Source organism: Heloderma suspectum, chromosome 4 (genome assembly GCF_057233095.1).
Source record: "Heloderma suspectum isolate Gila_16-S chromosome 4, 16-S_ref, whole genome shotgun sequence".
Taxonomy (NCBI): Eukaryota; Metazoa; Chordata; class Lepidosauria; order Squamata; family Helodermatidae; genus Heloderma; species Heloderma suspectum.
In genome coordinates, this window is record NC_139461.1 from 140,432,761 (window position 1) to 140,450,089 (window position 17,329).

Genomic DNA, 17,329 nt, shown 5'->3' on the forward strand with positions numbered 1-17,329 from the left:
GGTGTAATCCAGTGAAAGTTATGTATGCCCAAGTCCTATTATTGTCAATGGATCCATTGGTTCTCAGTGCTGTTCTTTGTGATTGGCATCATAAAAAAATGCTCTAATGTGAATGTAGTACATCACCTGCAAACAGCATGATTTTGCTTTCTTTTAGCCATTTTTAGTTATAACTGGATATATCTGGAAATCATTCCTAATCATTCCTTCAAGTTTATTGCTGTTCCCCCACCCCCTTCCATCCAAATAGGATATTTGCAAAGCCCTGTGGTGCCATCGGGTAGGCAGAAAATGTGAAACCAAATTCATGCCAGCTGCAGAAGGTACAATGTGTGGTTACGACATGGTAAGAAAGGGGTTTTTGAATGGGTGGGGCTGGACATGGGTGAGGGTGGACATGGGGAATTGGGCGTGGGGAGTAACCGATATTGTATCCATATTTTAAATGCTTATAAAACTAAAGTTACAGAGAAAAGAGGATCATTTGATATGTTTTAATCACAAGACCCATTTAAAATAGTCCAGTATGTTAAACGTAGATATACTTTTATTCTGTCTTTACTAGGAAATCTCCATTGACCATTTATTACAGAAAGATTGATCTTGCAAAAAAGAATCAGTATGCTTAGTTATAAGAAGCAAATAATATTGAAAGAATTTACTGTCTCTGGGTTTCTTATTTGTCAGTAAAGAGTATTATGGAGGTCGTATGTGCAGATGCAAACTAGAGGCATCCTTGCTTTTCTTTCAACCTACTGATAGCATTTCACATTTCGTGTAACAGATAAAATTTGACAAATACTGTGATCTTTCATAGTAAGATGTGTTTCTGCTGCTTCTTTAAGTGAATCAAACATGCAGGCTCATCTTTTAGTGGCTGCAACATTAAGGCCCAATTAAAATATTATTTTGGTAGTATTGCTGCCATTTTAAAAATGGCAGCTGCTGGTCAGGGTTCCCCACAGCTGTGAGAGTGCTTAGTCTTCTCAAGAGGGTCCATTGGATTGTGTGGGGAATAATTGCTTTAGCATCACTGGGCTGGTGCTGGTACATCCCATACAATCTTGTAGGTTCACATGGGAAGAACACATGAACATCTCCATAGCCGCACGGAGCCCTAGCTATGCAGCTGCCATTCTGGGTGGCAGCCACACCACCAAAGGAATGTTTGAATTGGCCCTGATTGATGACCTGCATGTGTGAATGAGCCATCACAGATTAATCACTGTTGAGAAAGCTCTTTCTGTCACCTGGCCCCATGTCTCAGACAATACTTTTTCATAGAGGGAGTGACTTGGAAGAGCATGAATGATCAAGTGATATACATATATGTGTGAAGCAGCTTTGTTGCATATTTCTATGTCCTCTTCTGTGCTCAGTGCTGTTTCTACCACCTCATTTCTTCTCCATCCCCAAATTTGCTGAGAATAGTTTCCACTAAACTTTACACTTTGGATGCAAACCTCAGATCTCTGTGGGCCACACTTACATTTTGCTAATTCAAGAGGGCCATATCACTGTATTCTGTGGGAAAGCATTTTCCCCTCCAGTTTAACAGGGTTTTTTTTTTAATTTTTAATCCATTCTGTGTTAAACCCCCATTTCTCTCTGCACACTAGTGCATGTTTTCTCTTCTTTCTGCACCATCACAGGTCTCTCTGAATCGAACTAACAATCTATCTGTCACCCGTTCTTTTATCGGTCAACCACATGGGTCTCTCTGTACCCCATATCTCCATTACCTCCCCCTTTTCCCACCCAAGTGTCTCTCCGTAGCCTCATCTCTCAGTTCTCCCCTTTTTCTTCCTTCATTTCATTAAGTGTAAACATCAGGTGCAGGTGGCCCAATCCAGTTCTGACTCTGGTAGAGGAGGGAGGGAGAAGGGCTTTGACCCTGCTCTTTACACCGGGAGACGCTCCATCTGCACCAATGGAAGCTTTCCTTCTAGTACAGATAGCAGCTGTGCGTGCACACACCCCTTGTTCTGGATCGAGACCACAGCAGGAGATGAAGAGTTGAACCACCCCCTCACCAGGGTCTTGACACTTAAACAACCATTCATGCCCCTGATAATTGTATGAATGGTGTCGTGTTTATTTTGACCCTCAGACACGGGCAGTTGCAGCATGGCTGGCTGCAGTAAGATGGAAAAACACCCACCAGCTCTTTCATGCCTTTCTGAGTCCACAGAGAGGAGGAGCAATGTGGACCGAGTGATGCAGGAATTTTCTCCTCCCCTCTTCCCACTTTTGGTCACCTTTGTGGGGCTTCGAAGTTGCCATAAGGAGGTGGGAAGGAGCTGCAAATAACCTACTGATCTATGAATGCAGCTACTTTTTGGACATCTCTTGGGGTTTTGGAACCCATGTTAGTTAGTCTTGCTGTGATCAGTTGGTGAGGCGCTTTGAAGGTAAAGTCGCTCGTCGTCTCTGCAGTGACCTTGATGCTGTTGTTGTTGCAGATTCGGTCAAAGTGTCCAATATGCCATCTGGTTTAGATCTGTGGGATCAGTTTCAGCTTTTGAGGCGTGAGAATGAGGACAAGGTACTGGTAGCAATTTAGCCAACCATGAATCCTGTAACCCCTGACCATCTTGGCTAGTCTGAGCAAGCTGTGGGGTGAGGGGGACTGACTGGATGGGTCTGGGGTGTGATTCTTTGTGTGAGGGAGCGGTGCTGTCCATCCTTACAGAGGATGGTGCACCGCTCCCTTAGTGCACACACTTCTGAAAAAGCCTACCGTAGACTCAGAGGCATATGATAACTACTCCCTGATAGCAAATGCCCCCTTTGGGGGTTGGGTGCTTGAGAGGGTAGTGGTGGCTCAGTTCCAGGCACTCCTGGAGGAAGCAGGTTATCTAAACCCATTCCAGTCTGGTTTCAGACCCGGTTCGGGACAGACTCAGCCTTGAGCGCCCTGGTGGATGCCCATTACTGGGAGAGAGATGGTGGGGGGCAGGAGGACAAGGAACCGTGTTGATTCTTCTTGATCTCTCAGTGGCCTCTGATACCATTGATCACGGTATCCTTCTGGACTGGCTCAGTGAGTTGGGAGTTCAGGGCACTGTCTTGCCATGGTTCTGCTCCTATCTGCAGGGTTGTCTCCATAGAGTGGCATAGGACAACTGTTTCTCAGCCCCCTGGCAATTGTGCTAAGGGGTGCCACAGGGGAGCATCTTCTCTCCAGTCAACCTGTCCATTCATTGAGATTTACCGATCAGGGCCTCCTGATTGTTCCGATATCTGCATACATACATCTGATGGCATTCAGCGGGACAGCCTTTTTGGTTGTAGTGCCCTGCCATTGATATTCTCTCCTACCTGCAGTATGACAGGTGCCAACCCTGATGGTGTTTCAATGCCTGTTAAAAACTGATTTTAATGCTTAGCCCTAGTTAGACTCCCTGTTTCATTGTGAATTTTTATTTCTATTTTAATTGTTGTTTTAATGAATTGATAATGAAGTTATATGGATTTAAATTTATTAAATTTAATGAATTGATAATGAAGCCTTGGAATTTTTAATGAAGGGAGGTATATCAGTTTTTCAAACTATCATTATCACGTTAGCTATAATTTTGAAGAGAAATAGCCCTAGAAAAAAGAAATACTATATCAGGCTCTTTTTCCAAACCAAACTGTTGAGTCATTTGACTCCAGTCTAGATTTTAAGGATATCATACACAAGGCACATGTCAAGATGAATGCAGACAGACACAATTTAAGCTCTTCACATCAAAGCCAACATGTGCTTTTAGGTTAAATGGGGTGTAATCCTGGCTGACAGTCCCAAGAGAAGTGATGTCTGTGTATTTTTGTCCAAGAATAACAGACAGGAACAATTAATCTCAAACAGATTACTTCATCTATAAATCAGATAGTATATACAGTCTGTTTGCTTTCTTTACTATGTTCTCCCATTTACTATTTCTAAAGTGTCACTTGCCATAAGTCATTCTCATAAGTATGAGGGGTTAACATCAAGATGAATCCATAACAATAACAGAAAATCTGATGAGATGACTGTGGGTAGTTCCTCTGAAATATAAGGATATAAGCACCAGTGCTCTGATCCTGAAAAGGTGATCCACACACAGAAGCAGGCTTCAGCATGTCTCTGGATGCACATCCAAATCCAGAAGTTGCTTATCAAAACTGAGCCTTGTAAGGCAAAGTAGGTAAAACCAATGGATTCCCTTTACTCTGGTCATGGCTCACCTCCACCTCCCTCGTGTACTAGCCCAGCTCATATCCGCACGTATAGGCTAATATAGAAGCACAGGGCGAAACCCCCTGCAATTCTGATTTGGAAGGCTTGCTGGAGTATATGCATGAGTTATACCTTATTTATTTATTTATTTGTTTGTTTTATTAAATTTCTTAATCGCCCATCTGGCCGGTCACCCAGCTACTCTGGGCGATGTACAAGCAATCCAGTTTAAAACAGTAAAATCACACATTAAAACATTGTCTAAAAATACCCTAACCTGCCCCAGATGCCTGCCTAAACAACCAAGTTTTCAATGCGTGGCAGAAGCTCATTATGACCAATGAATACAGGCAAGCTAGGCCTGGGGACAAAACAGGTGGCCACAGGTCTATTTCCCCAACGTGTGTCAGTGTTACCTACTTTGCCTGATGTGTGTGAAGGCCTCAGATATATGTACTTTATGGGAGCCGATTTGCAGATTTAATAGTGTGGTATTGGTACCCCTTCAGACCTGAGTTCTGAGTAGTGCTGTGCCAAATCCTGCCCCCTGTTTTGAGGAACTCTTTATCTCCCTGCAAAAGATGCATTGTTTTTTCTGCCTGTTTCACAGGGAGGGGGAGAATTTCAGATAATTTTCTCCTTGAGGAGAGGGACAGGGTTTCCACATAGTTTTTTTTAAGCGTAAGCAATTCCTGAGGGGTCTTCTTTCTATTTTTTATTTTTTTTAAAGGACCCCCTGCACTTTCAGGAGTCCAGGATTCCTCTCCAGTCGGGTGTTCTTCCTAAATGCCTATTGGAGAGGGCGAGGTCACATGGTCTCCTGGGAGTTCAGAAAGACAGGATGAAGAAGAGTCCTCCTGGGCTCCTGCAAGCGCAGGGGGTGTTTAAAAAAAAATAGAAAGAAGACCCCTCAAGAATTGCCTATGCTTTAAAAATTATGTGGAAACCCTGTCCCCCTCCCCAAAGGAGAAATTATCTGAAATTCTCACCTCTCCCAGCCTCTTGTGCCAGAGTTTTCATTTCCACGCACCCCCCCCCCATGCCAAAAATGGAAGAATCAAAATTTTCGGCACAGCACTAGTTCTTGGTGATGGACTTCAAATCTAGGGAAAATGTGAAAGTGAAACAGTGAAACTGAAGTGTATCACGTGCCTGCCCATATAGGGTCTTCCCTTTTGTGGTTTTGAAAGGAAGGGAATTTTTTTCTCATTTCACAAGCAAACCTCTTAGTTTCATGGTTGAGGGAGGGAAGTGCCATGCAGTGGGCTGCAGACTGCACCCACTATGCATTTGTAAACAACAGCAAAGCACGCCTTCTTAGACTTTAGTCAGCACAGAGTTAAACTGTGGGATTCTCTTCCATCAGATGTGGGAATGGCTGTTAGCTTAAATGGATTCCAAAGGGGGCTGCACAAATCCATGGAGGATAAGGCTATCTGTGGCTACCATTCATGATGGCTATAGAATAGCTCCAGTATCAGGGGCAGAGTGTGTCTCAGTATCAGTTTGCTGGAGAACATGAGTAGGCAGGTGCTGTTGCATTCATGTCCTACTCGTGGGCTGCCCATAAGCATCCAGCTGGCCACTGTGAGAGACAGGATGCTATACTAGCAAGGCGTTTAGTCCGATCCAGCAGGTTGGTTCTTATGTTCTTACTAGCAACATGCAATTCTGTATAAGCTTTGGAACCAGGTTATACAGATAATAAACAGAACTGAGGGTTATCAACTGCCTCAGTCAGGACCCTTTGCAATGGAATCCTATACATGTCTATTCAGAAGACCTAAGCTTCATTGAGTTCAGTGAGACTTATTCCCAGGGGTATTGGATTGCAGCCTCAGTGTTACTTTTTAGTTATCCAGATAATATTCTTAAGAAACTGGATATAGAATTGGTTTCAAACAACAACAGCTGCAACTGAAATAGGAAAGATATGGTGATCCCCCAATCTGCCACTGATTGATGAGCAGATTGTTGGGAAATAGTCATGTGAATTGAAGGAATAAATCTTGTAAGATTTAGAGAAGGCAGATGAATGAATAGCAATTTTCTGTCTAAGTGGATTAAAGCTAATCTGTATTATGAACAAAATGACTGTGCAGATAGTATAGATCTATTCCTTTCTTCTTGATAGTAATTACTTCATATTAAATTATGTTGGCTATTTCCTTACCAGGTATTAGCTTCAATTTATTCTTTTCCCCTTTGATTCTATGTTTATTATAATATAATAGGATAAAATATGAACAGAAATTGTAAAAAGGAGAGCCAGCATGGTGTAGTGGTGAGAGTATTGGATTGGGAGCTAGGAGATCCGGGTTCTAGTCCCCACTCGGCCATGGAAGCTCACTGTGTGACTTTGGGCCAGTCACAGACTCTCAGCCCAACCCACCTCACAGGGTTGTTGTTGTGAGGATAAAATGGAGGAGGAGGAGGATTATGTACGCCACCTTGAGTTCCTTGGAGGAAAAAAGGCAGGATAAAAATGTAATAAATAATAAAATAATAATAATAATAATAATAATAATAATATCGGCTAGAGGTGTGCATCAGATTTGGGATTTGAATCTGTGCCGATTCGGGTAGATTCATGAGATGTCCAAATCAAAGCAGGACTCCTCTGAAACAGGCCAAATCCTAATCGGAACCCTTCCAAAGCTTCACTAGTGATTGGAGGAACATGGAGAGCGTGTCTGCAAAAATTGACACATTTCTCTACAGTCCTTCTATATAAGGAAAATACGAGTTTGAGGAGAGGAGGAGGTGTAGTTTTATGACTGACAGCTCTAGCTTCTCATCACAGTTAATGGTTTTACCAGGGCTCTACGATCACAGTGCTTCCCCCACAGTGGGGGATGTTAAAATAACATATCACAGGACTGTTCCAGCGCTCAGTGTGCTTTGCTAGTTCTCTCTCCCAAGAGCCAGAATGTTAAAAGAGATTTCGTGGAGTCTGTGGGATCTGTAGGATATAGAATTGTGTGCTTGTTTGAAATGTTTTAGATGTTCAAGTCCTTTTCCCTTTGCCACTATGTGCTCTACTACTTCATGGGTAGGCAACTGCAGGAAGTCTGGGAGCCATTTTCGCCACCCACACACTGCCCCGCCCACACACACACACACACACACACATACACACTGCAGGCCACACTGTTTAAAGAAAAGCATGTAGAAAATTGCCAGCTTGTCACTGAAATATTATCTCTCTCTTTTATATATGAGAGAGAAACAAAATGGTGCTCTGTGGCAGTAAAAGGATTATGTTTATCTTGTTTGCAAGCTAAATGTTACTGTTTTAGTGCTCTATAGTTGCTATGGAGCACCATTTTGTTTATTTTAAAAATATTTTTTTAAAATTGGGGGCTGAGATGGGGGCAGTGGGGGATGCATGTTGCCCAGCCCTACTCTACATCCATTACCCAGTGTCCTACTGCACTTTCTGTGATTTTGGTGCCAGTTGAGCGGAAAACAAACAAACAAAAAAGCCTTAAACATTCATTCATCATATCTCCCTAGCCCCTGCTCCTGTCCTTCAGAAATTTTGCAGGTTTCTTGCCCCTCTATGATGTATGCCATTTTCATAGGAATTCCCAAAAAAGGGGGTTGGTGGAAAGGGAAAGCAAACTTACTCCCCCATGCAAAAAAAAATTGGAAGGTTCTCCTTCCACAAAAACTGCTGCACCTATCATTCAGCCATAGAACAGTAGGAACGACACTGCTCCATGGATCTAAATGGGAGCTCAGAAATGACCAGACAAACCTGCAGGTGGCCAGGCAAAAGACCCTGAACAGCCAAGGGCAGTCGGTCCTGGAGCACGCCCACATCCCAGAGCCATCGTGTTGCCGTCTATTTTATTCTTGGAATTTGAGAGGAATGGTCTAGTCTGATGCTGCAGACAGCCATCCTTCCTAAGATTTAGCTTTCCTTTTGAACTCTGATTCATTGCTGACTAAGCTTTTTTTTAAAGGGTCATAAATTACAGATGTCAACGAAGCAAGACAGTGACAGCAAGACTCCTTTTTTAACCATGATCTAAAGCCTGAAATACTTCAACTGGAATAACTTGAACATTCAGCTTGTTTAGTGGCTAACCAGGGCACAGAACACCAAAAGAAAATGAATATACGTTTGCAGCTCTTTCTACTTCTTTATTTTGAAAAATGGCAGGATGCACTTATGGGCACTTAAAAAACCCAAAGTAGATAATCTCTTCATATAATGCCTAACAAAGGGTGACGACAGGCGGACACTCTAAAGCAGGAGTGCAGGACCTCAGGAGCCTAATCCATCCCTCTGGGGGTCTGAGACTGGCCCTCTGGGGTTCCCTACAAGGCCACACCCTCTTCCCATTGTCCCACCTCCTTTTCTTGGCTTTTGAGCCATTTTTCCCCCATTCTAAAAGGCTGAAATTCCTACAGCTGAGTTACTGGCAGGAAGGACTTTTAAGCTAAAATATGCTGGTATTTTTTGTGTTGGCCACACCCCCTTTGCCCCACCCACCATGGCAATGCAGCCCCTGAGAGCTTCTCCAACATGACATTTGGCCTTCGGGCGAAAACGCATTTTGCACCACTGCTCTAAAGTGTGGTGGAAGGGGGTTTTGCAGACATTGGCTGCCTTCCAAGCCATTTGTTTTTAGGGTAAAGAGTGTGTGCTAACACCAGTCCTACCACAGTTAGAGAGAAGGTGGACATACATTCCAATTTTGATGGAAGTAGTGTTGGAACTGCCCCATTCATGGGCTGTGAATGTGCAAGTAGCGTTCTCTGTGATTTCTTCAGGGGGTGAGAGACATTCTACAAATTTTCATGGGCAGGGGGCTTAGCAGGACAAGTGGCAAAAGTTCTTCAAAACATAGCTTGGCCACCAGCACTGTCTCTGGAATTATGATATGTCATACTTCTGCCCTAGGCTACTTCAGTGGATCACCGCTTACTACTTCTTATATATAAGTTACATGAAAGCACCACCTTAACATTTAGATGTAACCCAGCGGGTCTGTTGTCTAGCCCTGTTTCAACATTCAAAGGTGTAAAGCGAAGTTGCATGCTTGCTCCTCTGTTGTTTAACTTTTACATTAACTCATTAGTTAAAGCTCTTGACCGTTTTGACATCCACCCTCCCAAGCTAGCTGATAGACACCTATTGGTGCTACTTTATGCCGATGATGCGGTAATCCTGGCTCAGTCACCTATAGGCTTGCAGGTGCCTATACTTGCTCCTGGCCCAATATTGTCACAATGAACATCTGCAAATAAGTTATCAGAAGACAAAGGTTATGGTCTTCACCAAAAGACCGAGGACATACAGTTGAATTGTTAATGGCCATAAGATTGGGCAGGCAGAGATCCTTAATTACCTGGGTGTTGTTTTCCAAGCTAATGGCAGCCAGAAGGCACATGCAGAATATGTCACCCAGACAGCCCAAAGAAGTGCCACTGCTATTCTAAATTCCTTCCATACAAGAGGAGCTCACTCTGTACCAGCAGCAGTAAAGCTGTTTGCAGCCAAATCATTAGACCAACTCCTGTACGGCACACAACTCGGCCCGTACCCCAGTTTTGCCCCCGTGGAAGCAGTACAATCAAAATGTCTATGGGCTGTCCCCCACATGCCCCACTGTGTTTCCAATGCTGCTTTGAGACTAGAAGTTGGCCTCCAGAAGGTTAAAACTTAGGGCTTGGCTGGCCATTTTTAACTTTTGGTTAAAGTTTTTTTCCCCCCATCAGGCCTAACTCCATTAATCTTTCAAGATGTATCTCAATCTTTCTGGACCAAAGTTTTATCTCAGAGGCTTTTGTTTTATGGACTGTCCCCTAGTTATTTGATCTCTCTGGGGTATGAGAAGGCCAGAGCAATGCTCAGCCAACGCCTAGCTGATATTGAATATCAAGTTGACTTGAGTTTAACTTTAAATTCCATTTTAATTGATATTGCACTTCAACTCCACACATCAGCAAATTACTTCTATTTACTCTCAGTCCAGAAGTATCACAGAGCTTTTTACACTGGCACATCTCAGTTCCCTCCCCTCAACTGTTTTAGAGGGTAGATTCCGTAAAACTCCCTACTACGAACGGAAGTGTCCCTGTGACTTGGGAAAGACTGAAACAGTGACCCCTGCTCTTCTGTACTGTCTTTTCTATTGCGACATCATAGAACTTTTATTGATCCCATTTTATCTGAACTGCCCGGACGCTCGGATGCATTTTATGTCGTTTTATTTCTTTCTGATAAAAAAGCATCCACTATTATTGCTGCCAAATTTTTTGCAGCAGCAAGCAAAATCCGTCAAGAATTTACTCAATTCACCCAGTGTAAATATATATATATATATATATATATATATATATAATTTTTACTTTTTTCTTTGAAATGTCTAGAACTTTTCTGAAATGTCTAGAACTTTTATAATTTGTTGGTTTTATACATATATTGTCTTATTTCCTGTTATTGGTCAACATGTTTTATGTTGATTATTGTGCTACATTGGTCACTGGACCTTAATAAAGAGTGATGATTATACTTCCGCCCTGTATCTCCCCGCCCTGCACCGCCGCATCTCCCTGGTAGCATCCTGGCAACAACTACACAACTTTTGTCTCCACCCCTCTTCATTTCATTGGCTCCCATTTGCAGGAAGTGAGGAAATGCTGAATGTGATGATGCCACATCTAATCCTACATTTTTACTAAACGTTACTAGAGGTGATGCAGCAGCCATGTATCCCCCAGAACACCTAATTAAGCCCATATGTAGCTGCAGTATTTACATTCCATTTGTGACCATTGTTGTGTTGTTGTTCAGTCGTTCAGTCGTGTCCGACTCTTCGTGACCCCACGGACCATAGCACACCAGGCCTTCCTGTCCTCCGCTGTCTCCGGAGTGTGCTCAAGTTCATATTCATTGCATCGGTGATGCTAGCCATCTCATCCTCTGCCGTCCCCTTCTCCTTTTATCTTCAATCTTTCCCAGCATCAGGGTCTTTTCCAGGGAGTCTTCTCTTCGCATTAGGTGGCTGAAATATTTGAGCTTCAGCTTCAGTATCTGTCCTTCCAATGAGCAGTCAGGGTTGATTTCCTTTAGGATGGACTGATTTGACCTCCTTGCAGTCCACAGTTCAAAAGCATCGATTCTTCAGCGCTCAGCCTTCCTTATAGTCCAGCTCTCACAGTCATACGTTGCTACTGGGAAAACCGTAGCTTTGATTATACGGACCTTTGTCAGCAAGGTGATGTCTCTGCTTCTTACTGTGCTGTCTAGGTTTGCCATAGCTTTCCTCCCAAGGAGCAAGTGTCTTTTAATTTCATTGCTACAGTCACCGTCTGTGGTGATCTTGGAGCCCAAGAAAGTAAAATCTGTCACTGCTTCCATTTCTTCCCCTTCTATATGCCAGGAAGTGATGGGGCCAGATGCCATGATTTTAGTTTTTTTAATGTTGAGTTTCAAACCAGCTTTTGCACTCTCCACATTCACCCTTAACAAGAGGCTCTTTAGATCCTCTTTGCTTTCTGCCATTAGGGTGGTATCGTCTGCATATCTGAGGTTGTTGATCATTCTCCCGGCAATCTTAATTCCGACCTGTGATTCGTCCAACCCAGCGTTTCTCATGATGTACTCTGCATATAAATTAAATAAGCAGGGCGACAATATACAGCCTTGTACTCCTTTCCCAATTCTGAACCAATCGGTTATTCCATGTCCTGTTCTTACTGTTGCTTCTTGACCCTCATACAGGTTTCTCAGGAGACAGGTAAGGTGGTCTGGTACTCCCATTTCTTTAAGAATTTGCCAGAGTTTGTTGTGATCCACACAATCAAAGGCTTTAGCGTAGTCAGTGAAGCAGAAATAGACATTTTTCTGGAATTCTCTTGCTTTCTCCATGATCCAGTGAATGTTGGCGATTTGATGTCTAGTTCCTCTGCCTCTTTGAAACCCCGCTTGTACTTCCGGTAGTTCTCGGTTCACATACTGCTGAAGCCTAGCTTGTAGGATTTTGAGCATCACCTTGCTGGCATGTGAAGTGAGCGCAATTGTACGGTAGTTTGAACACTCTTTGGCATTGCCCTTCTTTGGAATTAGAATGTAAACTGACCTTTTCCAGTCTTGTGGCCACTGTTGAGTGTTCCAAATTTGTTGGCATATTGAGTGCAGCACTTTAACAGCATCATCTTTTAGGATCTTAAATAGCTCAGCTGGAATACTGTCATCTCCACTAGCTTCGTTGTTACTAATGCTTCCTAAGGCCCACTTGACTTCACTCTCTAGGATAAAAGCTAAGATCCACACTCACCCTCGATAGATACTTTTGTGTACGTGGTCATCTTGAGGCCAAGCATGGAAATCGTCCAGTTCAGGGAACTATATTAAGATCCCAATTTAAGACTGGGAGATAGTGAAAAGAAATGCAGTCTTTATTGTTTTGTCTCCTGGAAAAGCGATGTGACCTTGGACAAATGGTAGTTTATCACACAGTCCAGTTGTCTCGGAGGAAAGAGAGCCCATCTAAACAGGAAACATCTCACGCCTCTAGCTGTAGCTCAATCATAGCAGGACTTCTGAATGCTAAGAAATTCTCACAATTGAACATTCTGTAGTTTTTTATGATGTACACAATTTGAAGGTGGGCAGACTGTTTTTAACTTTGTATTTCATGGGTGTTTTTTGCACATGGAATGTGCATGGGAATGTTTTTTGCACATGCGCGCACACACACGCACACTCCCCAGGGCTGTATTTATAGCAGCTAGGTTTCGTGTTCATATTTGGAATTTCTTGTATTTGCACAAATGCATGTTCAGTTCATGCTTCACCTTCCGCCCAATGTGTGTTCCGTCACATACTTGCATGTTGCAGATTTGTGATAGAAGGGCAGGGGGCAGCGCCTGCTGCCCTAGATGCATTCAGCCGCCACCACCACCACCCAAAATTTGATGAAGCTGTTCTGAAAAATTCCTCTAAAAGCAGCTTGTCAGCCTAAAATGAGGCCTGAATTTTAACAAATAAATGATTTAAAATACTGGATATAGTGCTAGATGAATGGATGTATTGTCGTTGAAACAGGTCTCCTGCATTAGTGCGGCATTAGAGGCTGAGGAGAGGTTATTAAGAAAGAAAACTTTGCATTTAGAAACATGTATGATACATTAGAACCATGTATGGCACATACGAAGTGCCACTTCACAGCAAGGAGGGTGACTGATCTGTTTAGAAATAAGTCTTCCTTGCAATTGCATTAGTCAGAGTGCCTCTTCTGTTTTTTAAGTGTACATCTAAAAATGTACACACCTCTGGCCCTCTTTGGATTTGGCTTAAGGAAAATTAAGTTCAAAACTGTTCTATAAATGTTAGAAAATTACTTATTTTTATCGTTAGCCCACCTGTCACACTCCCAGTGATGTCACTGGGCACAGGAAAGGGCCCGATAGCCCCCCTACCCCTTTTTCCTTTCCCAAACTTACCTGCTGTGAACAGCAGGGAGGGCTTGTGGTGGGGCTTTCATCAGGCCCCAGTGCTGAGGGCTGATGGGAACCATGGAAAATGTAGCTCCAATGTTTTCTGGCATTCCTAGCGAGGAAGTTACATTTTGCATGATTCCTGTGATCCTAGATCCTGGTGGTAGCATGTAGGGCCTAATTCATGCTCCTATCAGGAGCCCTTACTGGTACTGCTGGATAAACCTGAGTGAAGACAAGTAAAGGGATGGCGGGGAGGGAGGGGGCTTCAATGGATGAAGGCGGTTGAAACAAGCCCAGTCAAAGCAATCTGGGCCTGACTTGACATAAGCTTGAGTGTCAATAATATTTGCATTTTGAGTCCTCCCTGTTTTGAGATCCACCCCATCATTAATTTAAAATGTGAATGGGACAAACAGCTCTTTATAAACTGGTATATCATATAAGTACATTTGTTCAGATGCAGGATTCACTGTAATTGGAAGTGGCCTGATGATTGTAAACTCAGTGGGTTTGTTGCTGTGTCCTCAGAAAGTATTTCTAGTACCACACAGCATACTACATAACTGTAACTAGACTCCTATAATGTGTTCTAAGTGGGGCTGCCTCTGAAATGTGTCCAGGAACTACAGCTACAACGCTGTGGCAAGACTACTTTCAGGTGCCCATAGCATGGATAATGTTTAGTGTTTAATCTACACTGTTTGCTTCTAAGCATAATTCAAAGCACCAGTCATGACCTTTAAAGCCTTCGAAGGCCCTATGTAGTTTGGGCCCTGGGTATCTTAAAACCTGCCTTCTGCTGTATGAACCTACCCACCAACTGAGTTCATCAATGGAGGCATGGCTTTATGTCCTGCCACCGTTAGAGGTGTGAGTGGTGGTGACACAGGGCAGGACCTTTTTGGTAATGGTGTCTAGACTGTAACTCTCCCCCAGATTTATATTGCCCTCACCTCACAGATTCACTTTGAAGGCCTTTTGGTGGAAAGGTGGCATAAAAATACCAATCTAATTAACTTAGTAATAAATAATATAGTTGTAAAAAGCAGTTTCAGGAAGCCAAGAAAGTATTACATATAGTTTCAAGTTCCGTGATTAGGCAGGATGGATAACCTAACAGAGACCATATTTTCTTCTTCATGAGGGAGAGTCTGTGTGAATAACTTTAGAAAATTGATATCCAGCAAAAGATGTTAATGCACTTGTGCAGTATTGCAATATTTCATTTTAAATGAATTGCATTTTGAAAGTGCAAAATAATGTGCAAACCCAAGCTATAAGCTGCAAACACATTGTATGTTGCAGTGGTGTCGTGGTGGCCAGTGTGTGAAGTATGGTGATGAAGGGCCCAAGCCAACCCATGGGCATTGGTCAGAGTGGTCCAGGTGGTCAGCATGTTCCAGAACCTGTGGAGGCGGCATATCTCATCGAGAACGAAACTGTACTAATCCAAGGTGACTGAGAATGTCCTTTTTCAAGCCTTAAAAGCACCGGAAGAAGGGGTGGGCAACTTGTGGCCTTCTGGACATTTTGGCCTACCATCATCCCTCAACATTGTGGCAAGGACTGACCAGAGTTGTAGGCCAAAACATCTGGAGGGCCACAAGTTGCCCATCCCTGAGCTACATGTTGCCAAAAAGAGCCTATACTGTGTTAGAAATAATGTCTTGTATCAGCAACTCAAGCCCTAGGACAAAATTGTGTTTCACAAAAGATATGCATTGCATGCACTGCTTATAACAAATATTACAAGTCACAGCACTCGGTTACCCACTTTTGAGAGCAAGTGTGATACATTTGCCAGTGGCTCTGTTCTCCAAGAGAGGAGTAGAGTGCATGTTTTACATGCATAACGTAGTTTCAATCCCCAACATTGCTAGTTAAAAGAATCACAGGTAGCAAGGTTGGGAAAGACATCTGAGACCATTTAGAGCCATTGCCCATTGGATTAGACAACACTGGGTTACAGGGCTGGCCCTACCATTAGTCAGAGTGAGGCAACCACCTCAGGTGGCAGACGCTGGGTGGCACCGATGGCAGTTGCTCCCGAGTCTCTCAGCCATTCTCCTCTCTTGGAGAACAGAGCTCTGTGCCATACGGCCTGGCCTTCACCCTCTAGATTAGCCTGCTGCCCTCAGGTGTAGAGGTCCCTACCCCACTGTCAGTGTCGGAGTAAGATTCAACTGCAAGTTCAGCTGGCCTCTTACATTGAATGGCGGGGAACACCATGTTGTCTTTGCCTCAGGCAGCAAAATACCTTGGGCTTCCCCCACTGGGCTACATGCTCAGTGAAAGTCATATGTTCACTGACAGGAGCAAGAGCATCCAAGTTGGATATGGGAAATCCAGGTTAATAGCCTCCCTTACATGGGAGTCAGTCCCTTTGAACTCCTGGGAGGAAGGGCATGGTGCAGATATAAAAATAAACAAATAATATCTTGAATGCTTGAGGGAAGGAAATTCCCCACAAGCATGAGATCTCAGTAGACTCTTGGCCACTTCTGCAAAGTGTTTTCTGTTTAAGAAAAAAACATTTTATATCCCATCCTTTCTCTGGGGAGCATAATAGACTCATCCTTTTATCTTCACAGCAACTCTGTGAGGTAGGTTAAGATCAAGGACAGCGATTGGCCTGAGGTCATCCAGTAAGCAGGGATTTGAACCTGGGTCTCCATTGACCTATGCCCAACGTTCTAACCACTGCATCACACTGGCATGAGTTGGTCTTGCTCAACAAATGTTTGACTCCGATGTATTTAGAATACTTTCTGACTGATCTTTGTGAAAATCAACACCAGTGTTACTCATCATGAAAATGCACTCTTTGTAAGACACCTTTAAAAATTTCTTTAGCATTTAAAGGAAACTGAAATAGTGATTCCATTGCATGATATCTTAGAAACCCTTTGAAGTGGAATGGTCAGGTTCAACTTGTTATTTTTCCGGCACCTCCGGAAAACCTAGAGAGAAACGCTGTTATTGATTTTGACTGACCAATCACAATAAGCACATATGTTTGTTTTTGAACACACACACGTATATGGCTATATCCAAAATGCAATTAAGGGTGTAATCCTATGCCAGTTTAGACAGAAAAAAGTCCTACAATTCCCAGAATGCTTGGAATTGTAGGTCTTTTTTCTATCTAACATGTATAGGATTGCACCCTTATTTGACTTTTAGGGATATAAAAGTGTATATTATATATACCGTTGAAACAGAGTCCTGAGATAGTAGAATGGACTGTACCCCTTCCAGTTGCAGAAGGGTGATGCAATTTTCTTGCTGTTCCCCCACATAAAACATTCCCTGCAACATATTAGCACGTCAAGAACAATTTTTGTAGCCTAGCCAGCTCTGTGGAAGCTAATTTTGTACATGCTGGGAGGATTTGTTTTATTTTGCTTTTACTTAGCTGAGTACTCACTTAGCGGAGCATACCCTGAGCGGTAGAGTCTGTTCTACTCACCTCAAGACTCTACCACCACTTTCTGCTGAATGTGTAGACCAGGCCATAGACAAGATTGGGGAGGTGGGCTCAAAGGGTGATCCAGTGCTCATGAATATCTGTACTGAAGCTGGCAGATCTTGTCTACATCGTCCAACTGACTACCCTATTAGATTAGAAAAGGTATTTTCTCAATGTCACTTGACCAGTTT

General features: G+C 43.1%; 1 protein-coding gene across 1 annotated transcript in view; it reads left to right on the top strand.

Annotated features, from left to right (window-relative positions):
- Positions 1-17,329, top strand: part of ADAMTS16 (ADAM metallopeptidase with thrombospondin type 1 motif 16) — a 108,853-nt gene that overhangs the window by 43,317 nt on the left and 48,207 nt on the right. Inside the window, exons 11-12 of the mRNA XM_084848157.1 lie at positions 251-346; positions 14,975-15,123. Of these exons, the coding sequence (XP_084704283.1) occupies positions 251-346; positions 14,975-15,123 (245 nt within the window). The remainder of the gene's footprint in view (positions 1-250; positions 347-14,974; positions 15,124-17,329) is intronic.